This window comes from Thermobia domestica, chromosome 12 (assembly GCF_964235325.1).
Source record: "Thermobia domestica chromosome 12, izTheDome1.hap1.1, whole genome shotgun sequence".
In the NCBI taxonomy this organism is placed as follows: domain Eukaryota; kingdom Metazoa; phylum Arthropoda; class Insecta; order Zygentoma; family Lepismatidae; genus Thermobia; species Thermobia domestica.
Window position 1 is genome coordinate 102,654,305 of NC_137465.1, and position 17,846 is coordinate 102,672,150.

Here is a 17,846-nt window from a genome sequence, read left to right on the forward strand (position 1 = left end):
TTTTTTTAAATCTCGTCTCGAATTTAAAAGATATTTCTCATCTCGGGAGCAACACTAGTATAATACTATGTATCCTAACCTTAAATTACGCTTAATTAGCCGTGTAGGAAAGACGTAGAATTAAAGCAACACTAGGGAAAACTCTAGGAAATAGTGAAAAATATAAAATAAAAAAGTTCCAGTAGCATTTGGCTGAAACATAAATTAGAAATGAACATCTGCGTGAATTCATGTTATTGTGTTTTTGTTATAATTATGAATATTTTTGTTATAATGTTATAATTATTTCCTGGTCTGCACAATTCCAATTGTTTGTTTGTTAAAGTCATTATGGATTCATTGGTTAATAAAAGAATCATATGTGCTCATTTAAAATCTACTTAGGGAATCTGTAGGACAAACATAATACTTAAATATGGATAATAATTATTATTATCAATCGCTAATCATTTCTCTATATATTAGCAGTTTTGCAACCGCTTCCTCGTATACAAAATTCTTAGGTATTATATTTTAATGTAGTTTTTAAAAAAAAAATAAAAATAAAGAAAAAGACCTCTAGAAATAACACAAAAGGGAAAATGTGGCAACAACAGATCTGTCACCCTCACTGACTTTCCTTCGACCAGCCATAAATAAGCTCCCATACTGAGTTTGGTGACATCCTACACCACCCGCGGTGTGTCGGCATCGGACAGCAACTGTATACCAGGATAGCGGACGTACTATACTATTGCAATTTGACTGCAATAAGCAGACCACAGCCCCTCTTACACGAGAAACATAATCGCAACTCATGTATGTCTGCGTCTGCTATGGTGGTAGTGCTTTACAGAAAACACGGTTACAGGAAAGACAGAACTTTTGAAATAGCCGAATATTATTCTTCGATTCAGATGGAAACCTACTCACTATCCTGTGATCGCAGGGATAAGTATATGACCTTTTTTTTTTTTTTTCCGCACAGAACACATTATGAAAATTGAAAGAATTTATTACTAACGCTAAATCAAGAACATAAAAAACTGTTTCCGAAATTTACCATTTTCTCTTGAGAGAGTAATAATAAATTTGGGTCAAGGAAACATTAATACACACTCCCTCAATACACAAACACGATTACGATGAAGAATATTTTATATTTACTACTCACTAGTTGAATTTTCATATAATTACAACCTTAACCGCCAGTCTACAAACTTTCTCATTTATATGAATCAATAATAATTCCTGAACACTAGTTCTGCTTGGCTGAAAGATCTGATCGCCAGAAAATCTTAAAAAAGTGGAGACATGCTTTTTTTTTCAATAAGAACGAAGATTTCTGAAACAAGGATAGGATCGCCCCCATGAGAGACGAAGCCGTTTAACTTCCCAGTTACCAAACGAGGAAGAATATACAGGGTGGGGAAAAAGTCCTGGAACGGTCCAATATCTCGCGAAATATACAGATCAGCAAAACAAAAATAACACGTATTAAATAGTTTTGAAAAAGCTATCCGATGACAGGGTGTCTACTAAAATTCCAAAATGAAATTTCGTGACTTTTTCGTGACCTTTTCTTTACCAAACCATAAAATTTCCTAACATTCTCAAGAGTGAATTTGGGTGCAAATTAGGTCGAATTTTCATGCATGAGATACAAGAAGTCTTTGCTTGCGATTTAGTAGCGCCTAAAGCCGACCACAGACATTTTTGGTGGTGCATTTTGAAGTTCTATAGAGCAAAATTTTCCAGTCTTGTGTTTATATTTGTACAGATTAAAAAAAAAAAAAAAGTAAAAAATCGTGACCCAAAAGCTAAATTTCGTGACTTTTTCTTGACTTTCATGACGGTTTTCTGATATCGTGACTTTTTTGTGACCGATAGACACCTTGGATGATATCAAACGCAACCCCCTATCCCCACGCCTTCGGGGGTACGGGGGTAACTTGAAAAGTTTAAATGGGAACCCCCATTTCTCATTGCACTTTAAATTCTCCAGAAAAAGTGACAGTGATTTGAGCCAAAATTGAAAATAGTGTCTTCACGGATGTTTGCATCGACACACAAAAAAGGTGGGGTACCAAAACATTATGCAAGTGTGACCTGTCATTCTCGTACTCTGCGGCCATTTGGTTAGCGTATTGGACTGTGGAATCAGAGGTCCTGAGTTCGATTCCTGCGCAGAGTAACATTTTTTGTACCCAAATAATGAATTCATACATTTTAACTTCGATAAAAATAATGTATTTTTTCATAATTTATTAACTTGCAAGAAAATGCAAATGGCGACAAAAATGGTTTATTTTTGCTGTAAATAACCCTATGAATTCTAACCCTAATAACCCTATTGCTAAGAACCACTTCATAAAGCTAGTTCGCAAAACAATTATCGAAATTTGTATTGTATATAACTTGAATAAAGTACTAATCGAAGTTAAAACATGGAATTTATTTGGGGAAATAAAAAATGTTGCCTTGAGCAGAGATCGAACTCAGGATCTCTGACTATGCAGTCCAATACGCTAACTGTATGATCACAGAGTATGGGAGCGACAATTCACGTTTTCATAAGATTTTGGTACCCCCCCCCCCTTTTTTTTGTGTCGCTTCGAGCGCCACCTGTGAAGGGTACAGTTTTCAATTTTGGGTCAAATCACTTACTTTTTTAGAATCCAAATATGCAATAAGAAATGGGGATTGCCATTTAAAATTTTAAAGTTACCCCTCGTATCCGCGAAGAGGGTGGGGATAGGGGGTTACGTTTGGTATCATTGGATGTTTTTTCAAAACTATTTAACATGATTTATTTTTGTTTTGCTGATTTGTATATTTGGCGAGATATTGGACCGTCCCGGAACTTTATCCGCACCCTTTATATTTCATCCTATATTTCACTTTTGAAACGGTGAGATGAGTGGTTAGAACACTATTCCTCGTATAAAATAAAATAAAATTTTAATTAATTAAAAAAAGAAATTAAAACTTAACATGACATCCCTTGCACTAACTCACTATCCTGAAAAAAGCAAAGAATGACTGTAAGTCTCGCCTAGATCTGCAATTTACAACATATGTACTATATGTAGCTCGTCAGAAATGATTTGATATTTGAGACGATAAAATTGAAGAAAGTTATACACAAACACAACACTATATTGATACCTACTCACAACAGCTGATAAAAAAAATCTAGATATTGCTTTCTTCGTTTGGCTATGCGACCATTTGGTACGACATACTCAGCTATAACTGTAATCGACCGAGCGATCAAGTCATTCTTCTCGGACTAAATTACTTCCTTGACTCTAATGGCACGTTGTCAACTATCTATGACAATCAAATTAATCGGGCAAATGTCGCACACTAACGTTCTTTAAATGACAATTTCAATTTCATAAGATAACGACTTTGTTTGAACAGCAATGTACGTCACTTAAAATTTCACTGATCTTAAGAATAAAAATGTTTGGCTAGGTGATGAGAGCAACGGGAATCTAAATCGGACACCCAACTTCTATCTCCAGCCCAGTCACACATTTCCATCCCTTAAATTGCTAAATTTCCACCCTGTTAATACCGGATTTTACATAAAGCATTTCAAGTGTTTTAATATTAGAATTTTAAAGTAGTACCTTCTCTGCAGCGTCTGATACTGTTAGTACAAACGTTGAAAACACTGGTCTCGGCTGAGACGCTTGCGCAGGCCAACACTCTATCGTCGAACCCATCGGTAAGCAAAACATAGGCACGGATTCCGGAAAGGGAAAATTTGGATGGTCTATCCGAGGATATCGTGCTAGAATTCCTGTAAATGAAAAATACGATAAATACAGAAAACAATACATATCAATATCATTTACAGAAGGTATCCAATACAATGGCAAATATGCACTAAAATATGCAATACAGATGTCAATATTCAATAATCCTATTCTGCCTTTTACTGAGCAAGTTTATTACATCTGCTAACGTAAGTGAGCATGTTCATAAGGGTAACAGTACAAGAAACTAACTATATATATATATATATATATATATATATATATATATATGTAGAAGAAACTAATACAAAGAACTCTCTCCTTTACCTATATTAAAGTAACGATTGACTTCTAATTCACACGCATATTAACTGAACTTTTGAGTTGCAGTAAACAACTAATTACATATATATATTTCCTGTCGCTTAACACATTTTTATACACAGAAAATGTTCTTTCTGTTTGAAAAGAAATCAGAAAATTATTTTATTCTTTTTACCTTTAAGCATTTTATTTACAACTGATATAAATTTTAGACCCCAATAGTTTTTCGAGAATTGACTCTACTTTTTGCATAAATGCTTTCCAAAGGAGTCTGGTTGTTACTGGTCGAAATAGGTCTAATGCGATGAAGAGTTTTAGGCCACATTCTTTTACCTGTGTTGTTCGCTAGTAGTACCTGGCGAAGGCTTGACAGGCAAACGCATCCCTCTCAAAATTTAAGGAGTTCAAATGGCCCTAAAGAGCATCCTCCCTGAAGTTTGGTAGTACCTTGGGACATATATCTAATTTTCGATATGACTTCAGATATTCCAAAAATTGGAGAGAATAGGTATTATATGGCCAAAACTGCATGACCTTTAACCTTCAAGAAATGTTCCACCTTTGCATTCTGAAGAGTGTATAGCTTTCGGCCCCGGAGACGTGTCCTATACTCTGCTAAAACACTGCATGGATCACTTTTCTACTGGAGAGAAAAGAATGATAAATTAGGGAGATACGCCCATGTACCTGGAGGATTGGACACCTCTGTCCCAAGATATGGACAATCTGAAATTGATTCCCAATGTATGATACAAGACTAATTATGGATATCATTCTTGCTTGATAGAATATGTATAGTACTATTGAAATTAGCGGGTTAGTATATTGTTCAGGATGCAAAATACTAGTATGTCCGTGGAATACAATCGACAAATCTAAATACTAAAAATATTTTCTATTTTTAAATATTCATTCATCTTAAAGTATGCTTCATTTAATTTTGAGGTAAAATACTAAACACTAGACTTGGTAATTTTTTTCTTGAGGAGTTTCGTTTGCCAGAAACCAAAACAAACTTCTTCACATAGTGTATAGTGACACTGCTACTTGTTTCTGTTTAAAATTTTCGAAGCAAGAAACTTAATAGATTAAACAGACCAAAAATGTAGTAGATAAGAAAACAAGTAGCATGAAAATAAAGGTGAACTATATACTGGTATATGTTTTATTTACCTAGCAGTTATACTGCTTAAAACCGAAAATGCAACCTTTGGGACTTTGCACTTTTGTTGTCACCGGAAGCGACAAAATTACTTGATTCGCCCATTAGGAAGGGTAATGTTTTGGCGCTAAGTGTACATATGTTGTACTTCCTTAGCTCAAGCTTTACAGAATAATTTTTTCACATTAATTGATAAAAATATTCAAGAAAAAATATATCAGATTTAAAAACAAGTTGTAACGGCCAAATATTAAAGACAGCATATCGATATCATATTAGAAGAAAAATATGCAAATATTCAAAAATCATAAGTTTAGTAATAACTTATGTACCTGTCGTTTCCGTAACTAGGTTCGACATGACGAATTTACGAGAACAGGACAAGGAGCAGCTGTTAAAGACACAATCCGCTTACAATCTATAGTAATATCTGATACATGTATAAAGTGAGCATTAAAATCTGTATGACAACAATTATCAGAAAAACATGAAAATCTCGAAAATATTAAAAATTCTTAAAATGAGAAGCTCACTCTTCCGTCTAATTACGAGAAAACTGAACCTCCTATAAATACAAAAAATAAAATTTCTATTCTTTTCCCCACAAATATCTCAGTCTCGTAGTGGTAGGTCCGGTCCAGTATACAGCAAAATAAATAACAAAAGAAAGGACCGATGGGAGGGAAGAAAAAAAGGAAGGAAATTATAGGCCTTATTATTAGTAGTGTAATTTTAGTAGTGAATTTCTCAGCTTTACAACAGAAATTATAACGAAACATAGTAGTAACAAATGCAGGTAAGAATGACGTACCTGGTTTGTACGAGAGCAAATTCGCCCTGTTCATCGATTTCTTGTAGCACAAAAATACATCTGAACCAACCTAGAACATACGATTTACTCATATTAAAATATTTAAGTGAAACGTCCAGCCTAGTTAACATTATGTGTTTTTTGATTTATTTATTTATATATACTTCATATACAACACTCATTAGATTTTAAACATAATAAATTTTGATGACAATTAATCAGACAATACTGCTAACAAACAATGTTTCAAGGAGTAAGCTATTTACCTGAATATAGTTAATACACTTCATTTAAAATCTGTTAAGCTATATATTTAGAATGTTCTTTGAAATAAAATTGTAGCCACACCTATGATTACTATACTTCTTTTAAATAAAACATATTTGCTAAACCTTCTGAAAACTTGAATAAATTATAAGTACACAAAGTGAGTTACGAAAGAAGTATTCTTGAATTAATCATCGCGGAGAACAAAGGAAAAAATATAATACTTGCCATTCCTTTATTTAAGTTCTTGTTGATTCGGCAAAATGCATGAGGGTGCGTCTCTCCTTTATTTGCTAGAATAACACAAATATCTGTGACCACTAATTCATTACAAGGCATCGTTTCCAGAGCTCGCCGATATGTTATGAATGTTTTAGCTCCAGAATTGTTGACATTAGCTGCCCGTCCCCCTGGAGTATACAGGACTACTTCTGAATCTGCCATAATTCTTTCTTTCCCCTCATACATCACACTAAAGAAAAATGAAAAATTACGAATGAACTTCGGTGAGATATACTTCATATGAAATTACATGAAATTATTGCCTTTGTAATCAATTTAAACAAATCATCTAAGTCTATAATGTGCAGTGTGTGTAGTTATAAATGAAATTGGCAAAAATAATATGACTTGTTCAAATTAACACATGTTTCTGTAAAAATGTGCTTTCACACTTCGACACAAAACGGAAAAAGGTTAAACCACGGCACTACACTAAAAATCAACGGAAAATATTAGAATGAGTTCTCATAATTTTGAAGACAACAACATTGCTTCCCAGGAAAAAAAAAAAAAAAAAAAAAAAAAAAAAGTCGCCAACTTCTGAAGTTAATAGTGACAGACTACTTATATAGTTCAATAGGTCACATTAGTCTGATACAAATAAAGGAAAATTTAAAAATAGATAAAATAAATAAATGAGAGTAAGAGTAGACAATCTGCCTAGTCAAATGCAATAATGATGGAAATTATAAAAGCGGCTGTGATTGGTTGGCTCTATAGTGTGATAAAGTATGTTTGGAGGCAGAAAAACTGCAGAAGAAATCGTGACAATCTTCAACAAAGAAATAAAAAAAATATACGTAGTAGCCATCGTGGAATAATATTGACGAGTCAATGAAACAAAATCTTTGAAAGAATTTTACAACAGCGTAATTGAAGACAAAAGCCTAAAGAATGCATTAAAACAGATAAAGAGAGTTGGAAGTACAGTAAACATTTGATCGTAACATTTATAATATAGAGAAACTATACAACAAAGTGTCTGGAGAGCGTATATGGAAAGAGCTTAAGCAGACAACAATGGAATATAGTGGATCATATACCTACGGAGATTACCAATGCAAACAGCAAACAATTCATGAGAAAAGTAAATGGTTCAAAGTGTAACGTTGCGCAAGACAGTGTGTTGTTTTCCATACTATTCAATATCTTATGAAATTACTATCGCTATAAATACCCACAGTAATTTCTGGCGTTTTGCAGTGCACGATACTTTATTTTAATTAAACGTAAACAATTTTACATAATTATAGCAATTCTGTTGAAAAGTCAAATCCGAAGTGCACCATGAAAATATGCAGTTTTTGTCGTCGTTAAGACAATATTCTCTTTGTTCATAAGTTCGTGAGAAAGAAATCATTTCACCACTTACATGGGCACAAGGAACAAATCTTTTTTTGTAATAGCGATATGGTCGTAATCACTTGACCTCTCTAAGTCAATCAGGGGTCAAGGCCCAAAAAGAAACAAAGTACATCGTGCCAAGTATCACCAATCGGCAGGACGATATGGAGAGAACAACAGACTTTTGGTAACATCATAAAATTCGTAGTATTATATATATATTTTACTGTGTGTAAATAAGAGGGATCAACGTAAAAAGAATAAATAAATAAAAATAAAAAAAATGTATGTACGTTTAGCTAAATCATACGAGTAACTGCATGAGTCCAGCAGAATTAGGAAAAATATTAATTATAGCTGCCCATGGACATTGGTCTTAGCTATCTGGAAAATTATCTATTTAGGAGACCGGCAACCGATCAGCAACCGTGTCATAAGTTCGTCTTAAATATCATGGGATATATCACAATATTATAAATCCATAGACAAATACATAAAGCATATTTTACTGACCCTCTACAAAATAGTAGCGTCTATCGGGTGAAATGTCAGTGTGATAAAGTGTAAGGAATATTTGCACTAAAATAATTGAACATGTTCGTAATTCGACGTCTCGGAGCCCGCAACAGCTATCTGGTCTTGCAACGCATCTTAGAGATTATAACCATAACATCGCAGTCATGCTTAATTAAGAAAGCAAAAACAACAACGGAACGAAAAATCAAAGAATCATATTACATCCATAAAGAGAAACCCATACTTACTTTGGATAGGGGAGAAATAAGTATGATTTGGAGTAATCTTTTCACTACTTACTTTCGCCATCTGGAAAGCAAGTACAGAAAACAGTGGACAGCAGATACAATGACAGTGAGTGCCTATTTCCATGTGTTTAATTTTTGACAGAAGATTTGTGTTTTACATTTCTTAATCCTTTTAACCATAAAAAAAAAAAAAAAAAAAATCCATACTCTCCTTTATGTTTTTAAATCCTTTCTGAATTTTAAGCAAGTTGATGATGCAAGTAGGTTCTTCCGAAATTGCTTTTTGCGGTGAGTATTAGCCTTTTTGCTTGTTTCTCATCAAGGGATATATTTCTATCAGCCCTACAGTAACTGTGGACGAAACATTACAGACATTTTGGAGCACCATATTTAATCGACGTCGTAGTGTATAGTGTCGTGAAACATGTGAAAAGGAAAAATATAAAGAAAGTAACAATCCACGGACTTTTGAAACCTATCAAGTAAACAAAAGATAAGGCTAAGTTTGTTCTTTTTTTAAATTTCTTTTCATACGTCGTCAATTAAGAAAAATGAAATATTTCACTTTAACGTCCTACGATTAAGCCCGTTAGGCTAAAGGAGACAATTAATTAAGGCGCAAGTGAATGATGGAACAATTAGTGGAATGAGAATGTGAGAGAAAACAGGAGTACTCGAAAAAAAACCCACGGACAGGGTGTTGTCCACCACAAACTTACTTGGCCGAGGATAGAACCAGGGACCCCACACATCAGAAGTAGGCGCTCTACCTCTGAGCTACTATGCCCCCAATTAAGAAAAATGCGCATATTTAAAAAAAAAACAGTTAAGTTGTATTGTTAGGAAAAGGTTACACTAAATATTAATTGTTAATAATTACTACGAGTTCTTTTAGTTTCTACGTTTCTTTCGAAGTTTTGCATTTTAATATGTACGACAGTTAACGTCGTCCATGCTATACTTCATTAAAAATGTTATTTAGATAAAAATTCAATAGATCTTTTCGTTGTAGACTAAAACTCTCACCTAGTAATAGTAAGACAAACACCGTTATGTACCATCATGTTATTTTCATTATTGTGCTTTTTATCTTTTCTCAAATTAATTTTTACGGTGTGATGTGAGAAATACTGAGGCCTAGCTCAACGTCGGTGGTATAACTCACATCGCATATGAAATTGGAAATGACATTTGAGGTCGTTGGGTAATTTATACGCTTGAATGCAGTTAGGTATTAATGAATAAAGGTTTAATCTAAATATTGATGATATTTTTTAAAGGACCTCAAGTATCGCTTTCAAAATTAAGCACAAAGACATGTGGATCTGCAACAGAGTAAGTAAAATCGTCTGTAAGGCAAAAGACAAATGACGCTTTGGATATTTTCATAATAAAAAGAAGAAAAAACTATATCCTTGAAGGTAACAGAAACTTCCTAATCTGAGCTCAGAAGTAATGACAAATAGTTGAATAAGAAGAAATTACTAGAAGACTACAGCTAGGAGAAAGAATTTAACACAGCGTAAACTACCTGCCCTTTTTCCTGTGTAGTATCCTTGCACTTAAAGAGTAATATGTTTTCATATGTGAGTGACATAACCGGTTGAAAAAGACCATGGATGAAACAGTCCAGGAAAATTCTTAAGGACGCAATAAACAAGATAGGACGTATCATTTTTTAAATAGTATTAAAAATGTTTTAATTACTTTCTTCAAATAAACACATTCTTCATAATTTACGGTGTAGAAACATGAATGATAATGAAAGGGTGGTGAAGCAGGTAACGGTGATTAGATTTCTAGGACACATTTTTAGAAAGACAAGACAAAAAAAAAAAAAAAATACAAAATGAATTCTACGAAAAGACATAACTAGAACAGAAACAAGGAAAAAAATCTAGGTTGTATTTGCATGGACCTGAAAAAAGAATGTAGCTTGGAATCGACATTTCTACACAAAATTACAAGAAAGCAGTCAAATTAAAAGCGCAGAACAGATGGTAGATGAAATATCTAAGGATGTAGAAAGAACGGGAATAAGACGAGGAAAAGCTCTAACATGGAGAACGATGAAGTGAAAGTAGTAGTTACAGAGGCCTCGTACACAACTGACCAGACATGGTACTGGAAAGGCGGAATTTATTATTATGATGATTATTATTATGACAGCTCAATAAAATCGCTTTGTTAACTTCTGGTATATAAAAAAAAAGAAAGAAAAAAAAAAGAAAAAGAAAATCTCTTATGTAGTTTTGTTTATGCTAACACTTCACTGTAATATCTAAATATATTTAAAACTAAATTGTCGTCCTTAGTTTCGAAAGAAAAATAAAGATTTATTAATTTAAATTCTTACTTAAGATTACTGTTTTGGTTATAAAAAAAAATTTAAAAAAATAAAAATAACGATGTACATTACGCTACTTTAAAATTATGACCTTACTTATCTCTCCGTAAGTAAGATGATGACTCTCACAAAATATTCTAAGAGAATGACTTACCCTATGTCCACCAAAGGTGGTTTGTCCCTTCCCCTTCGGTAACAAAGGTACACCTCTGGACTGCGCAAACTTCCATGATTCAAGTCTGCGGTGAATCCTGTAAAAAATAAATAAATAAATAAAAATAAAGGACTGTTACGTTTTGAGGCTACAGCAAACATACATCTGCAGAATACAAAAAGTAATGACGGATTGTGTGTGCCAAGAGTATACGTATATAAAAACTGCATCAGAGAACATATACATTCCATTCTACTATTGTGGCTATCGATGTACATTCTATTTAGGAATGGCCAATTCTAAAATTTAGAAAATTTCGATTTCGGAATATTTTCCAAATCCTGAAAGTGAAATTTCCGATTCCGGAAAATAAATTTTCCGGAATCCGGAATATTTTGGCCATCTCTAATTTTATTATGCATTTAAGGTACAAAAGATCAACAACGTAGTACGTTTTGAAGAAAAGGACACTAAAATATTTTATATTCTCTCTCTCTCGCTATATATATATATATATATATATATATATATATATATATATATTCATTCTTTCTATTGACACTCTTTTCCGACCAAACTCTCAGTTTTTAGGGAAAGCTGTTGCGTGGATGCCCGCGCCCTTTTTGTTGTACAAAAGCGCTAAATGGATGTTATTTCAAAAGAAGAGTGGAAACATTAAACGAATGAATAAATATAAATGAAAATACTATCAGTAATAAATATCGTTAATCGTGAAAGCTTTGTGGGTCGTAGAAAACGGTTTGTCGAGCCGCCATTTGGACAGCGCTGCTCTATATATTATATAGATAGATAGATAGATAGGGTGGTGATGAACTATACCGACAAACTGTAAGAGGTGATTCCTCACATCAAAATAAGAGAAAAAGTTCATATGGATCTGTGGGGAAAAGTGCATAGTTTCAGAGCTAGGGCTGTCCAAAATGGCGAAAAAGCCAAATTTCAAGAGGCCCTACTTCAAATTCGAGAAACAGTGGATGGTGGTCCTTACTAGCGTAAAGGAAGTCATGTATATGCAGTTCAAAATTCCACATTTTATTAATGTTCAATGGGTGCACAGAGTGTTCAATACAGGGTGAAATTCCCAGACATGCCATCAACCGAATTTTGAGATATGCTCTGACTTTATGATTGGTCCAAAGTACGCAAACGATAAGTTTTGATAGCAGTGAACGTGGAATCCTTTGGCGCGATGTCGGAAGTGTTAAGGATCGTCAGCAGCACGGTCTCTCGAGAAAATGCATGCTGCGATGTTTTCTTTCACGCTCTTAAGTGAAGAAAATGTGAAATATACCGTGATGAAATACATTGCATTATACGTTATTCGGAAACACACACATACACACACACACACACAAAAAAAAAAAAAAAAAAAACTCGAAGCTGCCAGTTCCCAACACTTCCGACTTCCCTCGGAAGCACTAGATGTCCATTGTTGTCAAGGCTTACCTCCTGCCTCTCTGGACCAGGGTTGTTTTGTTTAAAATAAATGATTAAAACTTGTTTCAAATAACTGATTTTGTTTTAAAACAAATTTTATATACGTTTTAAACATTTTGTTTTAAACACGTGTATTTTTTAAAGCTTGTTTTAAACATGTTGATTTTTATTTTACTTTATTTTTGTACAAAGCCAGAGAAAGAAAGTTGCCGAAAAGTGCTTCCTATTCGGAAGGCTATTTTCTTTCCGTGTGAATGTTTTGATTTCTCGTGGTTACAGCAGGTCAATGTGGTGATCTACAATTTATTATGTCTCTTTTTCCCTTGTTTTTAGCATTTATTGTATTGTTTAAATGCTTATCAGTTAACTTACAAGAAAATGTAGTCAACGGTTGGACTACTTGTAGAACTGATATTAAAAAATAAATAAAATAATTATTTTAGAAACAAGTTTTTGTGTTGTATTCAGAAAACAAAGTTTTTTGCTAAATTGCGGTTATTAAATTAAAATATCGCAGGTATTCGTTGATACAGTACATGTTGGTTACTGGTTTTCGTACAGCTTGGAATCATTTTAACATGAGTTTTACGGGAAGGAAAAGGGCATCTTTTGAAGCAAATTTATTAAAGTAACTTAAACTCTATCAGATAAGAAAACGACCATATGAGCCCGTTGCAAAACGTGTAAGAAAGAAATGGCTGGTTTAGTTCCAAGAATGAAGAATCATTACGAAAAATGCAATGCTGTGAAAAAAAACTGGAAACCCAAACAGATAGTAAAGTGTTGATCCGAAAAATGCTTCTGATAATTCTAACGTCAGTGATGTGGTTGAGATGCAACTGGGAACTTCAGGGAAGAATTAATTTTGTATAATCAATTTCTTTTTCATTATGTTATGAAAATTCTATTCCATCCCCTTCCCCAACGCCGTTCTAAATTTTCCTAAACACTGTACACCCTGGCACAGCTTATACTGAAGGGATTAGGTAAGAAAACGCGAGGCAAGGTATGACAGTCACCCGTGTAACTATCCCTTCAGTCGTAATACTTAATGTCACATCATTACCGAAAGTCAGAGACTCCTCGGACGACTTTATCTACATTTGTTCGTCTGTATCTATGTATGTACTACGCTACAGGACGCATTTTTTTTTTTTTTTTTTTTTTTTTAAATAGTTTAGATATGACGTGTTCAGAGTACAAGGGATCCAAGTCCATTTTCAGAAAGATACATTTTTGCTCAGCAAACGTAGTATCTTCGTAACCAAGAATCCGAAATAAATGAAACAAAAACCACGTGAAAAGGTGTGGTAAGCGCTAGTTTCACAGAACAACCGCTAGAGAAGGGCATTTCTGGAATGGGGGGAATAGGAAGGCTAATTTCCTTCTCCCTGCTTATAAATTTAAGATATCAAAATATCTGTATGCTGCAGCGTGGCAAAGATTAACAAGTCAAGCTCCGAATGTTATAGTCAATGATGGATAATTACGTTAAATAAATGTAGGATGTGTCAAATGAATACAGCGACGGAAAACGTCAGATTTTCGCAAATACGAAACCAAAACGAAAGAAAGAAAAGCAACGTCACAAGGTGCAATCTAGAGTTTTATATGATTGCCGCTAGAGAGGGGCGTCCGTTTAGAGATCATCCGCCTCCCTATCCTGATTTTCAGATTTTGGGGACAGGAAAGAAGATTTAGAAATCTTTTGCTGAGCAACGTCCAACAGAACAAACTTGAAATCCTTACACCGAAAAAATACGGATTTTGATAATTTATAATCCATTTCCATAGGCCGTAAGAAGCTATAGGCCTATATTGCTCTTTTGTATTTTTTTATTCGAGTTTAGGACCTGCATAAAATTCTGGAAATTGGACCTAAGCAACTTTCAAGTTTTGACCATTTTTATTTCCTCCATATTTATTCGATGTAAGGACCCCAAACTTGTTCTGTTGGACTTTGCTCATCAAAATGTTTCTAAGTGTCCGCAAAATCTGAAATTCGTGGTGGGGGTAGGAGCGGCTGCCCTCTTGCTTTGCACTGACGCAACTGTCTAGTGGCAGTCATATGAAACTATCCCACGCCCTTTCACGTGGATTTAGTTTCATTTATTTCGGATTCTTGGTTACGAAGATACTATGTTTTGAAATATAATTAATTTGCTGAGCAAAACTGAACCTTATTGAAAATGGACTTTTATCTACTATGCTCTGAATGCCCCAAATATTACTTTTGTTCAATACAATTATTGACTTAAAAAAATACGTAGGGTTGCAGAAAATATTCTAAAGTTAGCACAACATGAAGTGTGCCTCAAACAGTACTTTTCGATAATGTATTAATTAAAATAATTTTATTAGCATCAGTGTTCTGAAATAACAATCAAATTTTGCAACTAAATTTCATCCGCCTTAGGTGACCAATTGAGTAAAAATTATGCACACGCGTGTACAATTCCGCTAACAATACAAGTATTTAAGCTAAATGCCACAAAGAATGTCACGTTAAATCTAACGGTCATTTCAAAGTCATTTTGCAAACCACTGGTGCCACACAAATGAAATTAGGTATAAAAAAATAATAACAATAATAATAAAAATAAAAAGTGCGTTATCAGTAATAACTTACGAAAGTAAAACTCAGCATTTTGAAACCGAAATGGACACTCAAAAATCATTTCCAAAACCGCTGATGCTACAAAACCGAATACTAAGGTGCACTACTACTGGACCACAAAAATATTTTAAAAAATTTTTAATCACCTTTAATCCAATATGGCCAACAAAAATTAATTTTAAAAAATCCCATATAAAACCACTTTTTAGTCTAATGATTTTATTTCTGTTATCAATGTTGCACTAAACGGTATACACAGGATGAATATGTAATACCGGTTGCAAGTAAAGAGCAAAACGTCTTAAGAAATAAGTTATTACACGGTTTAAAATATATGTTTAAAATCATATTTTAAACTGTTCAAAATGTTTAAAACATGTACGTGCGCGCGCGTGCGTGTGCGTGTGGTTTTTTTTTAAAACATGTTTAAAGCATTTTATATAAATGAGGATACAAGGGAAAAACACGACGTCCTTGTAACTTTTAGACTAATAGATAAAAATGCTGAACTTTCGTACCATGCAAATATCGACAGGGGGATACTGACATACTCTTCAACACAACCAAATGAATAGTGTTGCCAACCAAACAAGTTTTTTTTTTTTTTTTTCCCAAATGGTACTACGTCAGATTACTGCATATTTCTAATCTACACGTTAAAAAAAAATTACATTACCACACTTGTTATTCAATGTTGCAAACTATGGATGTTACAGTATCACAAACACTGAAAAACATCCAAATTTGGGAGGCTTCTACAACGGTAATAACGCAAGTGAGACCAACTACACATTGCACATCCAAAGTATCTTAGTGTCGAATAGTGCGATCATAAAACATATGCCGAACAAGTAGAAACGACGTTACAATGGATTTTACTCTTTTCAAAGGACTTCAATTCGAAAGAAGTATCACATTCGACTACACAAATGGTTTCCAACAGATAAAGATCATCATCTCATGCCGTTAACAATAATTTGATATCTCAAACTGTTCCGGAGATATGAAAAAACTGATACAGATTGTCATATTGAAAAAATGGTGTATTTGGGAAATTACAATTCCCTGCCGATACTTGCATATTACAGTGAAACCTCTACTAACGGACACCTCTATAAAGCGGACACCTCCCATAACGGACATATTTTGTAATCCCCAAACACTGTAATAGGAAAAAAACATATTGGCAAACCTCTCTAAAGCGGACACTCTCTATTACGGACACGGACAGTCTTTCTTGTCTGTTATAAGTATTATTTACTTCCTTTTACGGACACTTTATCTAGAAACAAGTTGAAAAGCACAGTAAAAATACACAGAACATGAGGGTGTGACAACATTTTGCTTTCTCAACTGTCTGTTCAGGAACCGTGAGGAAGGGTCTCTGTTCCACAACACCCTTATGTTCTTTGCTTGCATTCTAATTCCACCCAACCTGTTTCAGAAACAAAAGTGATTGACAGTTGCCCACTGTGTGGGATGACAGCCACATCATTCTACTGTCCCGCTGGGTGGAATCTCTAACCAAGCAGAAGACAAGTTTGGTATTTTTGACGACGGATACGCATATTATCTTTAAAGAAAAGTCATTACTGGACTGCAATTAACTCACGAATCAAAGCAACACACCGAAAACGTAGTAAGTAGCGGTAACTATAAAGTGCAGAGAACTATAACATCTTATTCCCATGTTGTGTCTCGAACATAGAAAATTGGATGACGCAAGACAATGCAGGTACAATAACATTTTGGTGATATTCATAAATACTGATTCATGCAAAAATATTTTTTCTAATTGCATATTACCTTGTTTATTAATTTACGTACGAAAATATTGAAACCTCTCTAAGGCGGACACCTCTCTATAGCGGACAATTTTTGATTCCCCACGGCTGTCCGCTTTAGAGAGGTTTCACCAAACTTTTTGGTCTATTAGCTTAAAAGTTACAAGGGCGTATCAACGTAAGTAGTCCACCATATATATATACGTATATTTTTTTATCCCAATAAAAATAATACTCGCACATTAAAAAAAAAAATAATTTGCTATCTGTATTGTCATTTTATCTACATATGTATCTAAAATGAGGAATCAATAACAGATACGAAGTAACTAACATGACCCGCAACTCGTGTTTCTCTTACATAAATAACCTTCGAACTAGTGTATATTCTCTATGTTCATTAAGCGAAGAAATTACGTGGATGCATTCGCTTGAAGTGTACATAGGTTGAGGGTTGACAGCATTGTGTTTACGCCTTACTGAAATAGATAAAGAAAGATGTCCTACTACTTCTATTTGCAGTGTTCATCTGACAAGTGTGATTACATAAAAGAAGTTACTGCAATATCATCGTTTATTCAGAGTGTAACTTGTAACCCAACAATAATGATACACCTAGTATACATAGTTTAAAAACCGCAATAACACAAATACAAGCTTCACTCAAGTAAAATCAGTTCCACTTCTGTACTTTTGATTATTGTTAAAATTTCAGATCTATTAGTTTGTATAATTACACATTTTCTACTGTGTTAACTACTCGTGTTTTTAGTGTTCAAATTAATA

General features: G+C 33.8%; 1 protein-coding gene across 7 annotated transcripts in view; it reads right to left on the minus strand.

Annotated features, from left to right (window-relative positions):
• The window catches only part of LOC145666559 (DENN domain-containing protein Crag-like), a 252,916-nt gene that overhangs the window by 168,308 nt on the left and 66,762 nt on the right, over positions 1-17,846 (minus strand). For all 7 annotated transcript variants that reach the window (XM_081733899.1, XM_081733900.1, XM_081733897.1 and 4 more), the window contains exons 4-7: positions 11,202-11,298; positions 6,539-6,782; positions 6,044-6,113; positions 3,618-3,790 (exon numbers count right to left, since the gene is read on the minus strand). In XM_081733899.1, coding sequence (XP_081590025.1) covers positions 3,618-3,790; positions 6,044-6,113; positions 6,539-6,782; positions 11,202-11,298 — 584 coding nt within the window. The remainder of the gene's footprint in view (positions 1-3,617; positions 3,791-6,043; positions 6,114-6,538; positions 6,783-11,201; positions 11,299-17,846) is intronic.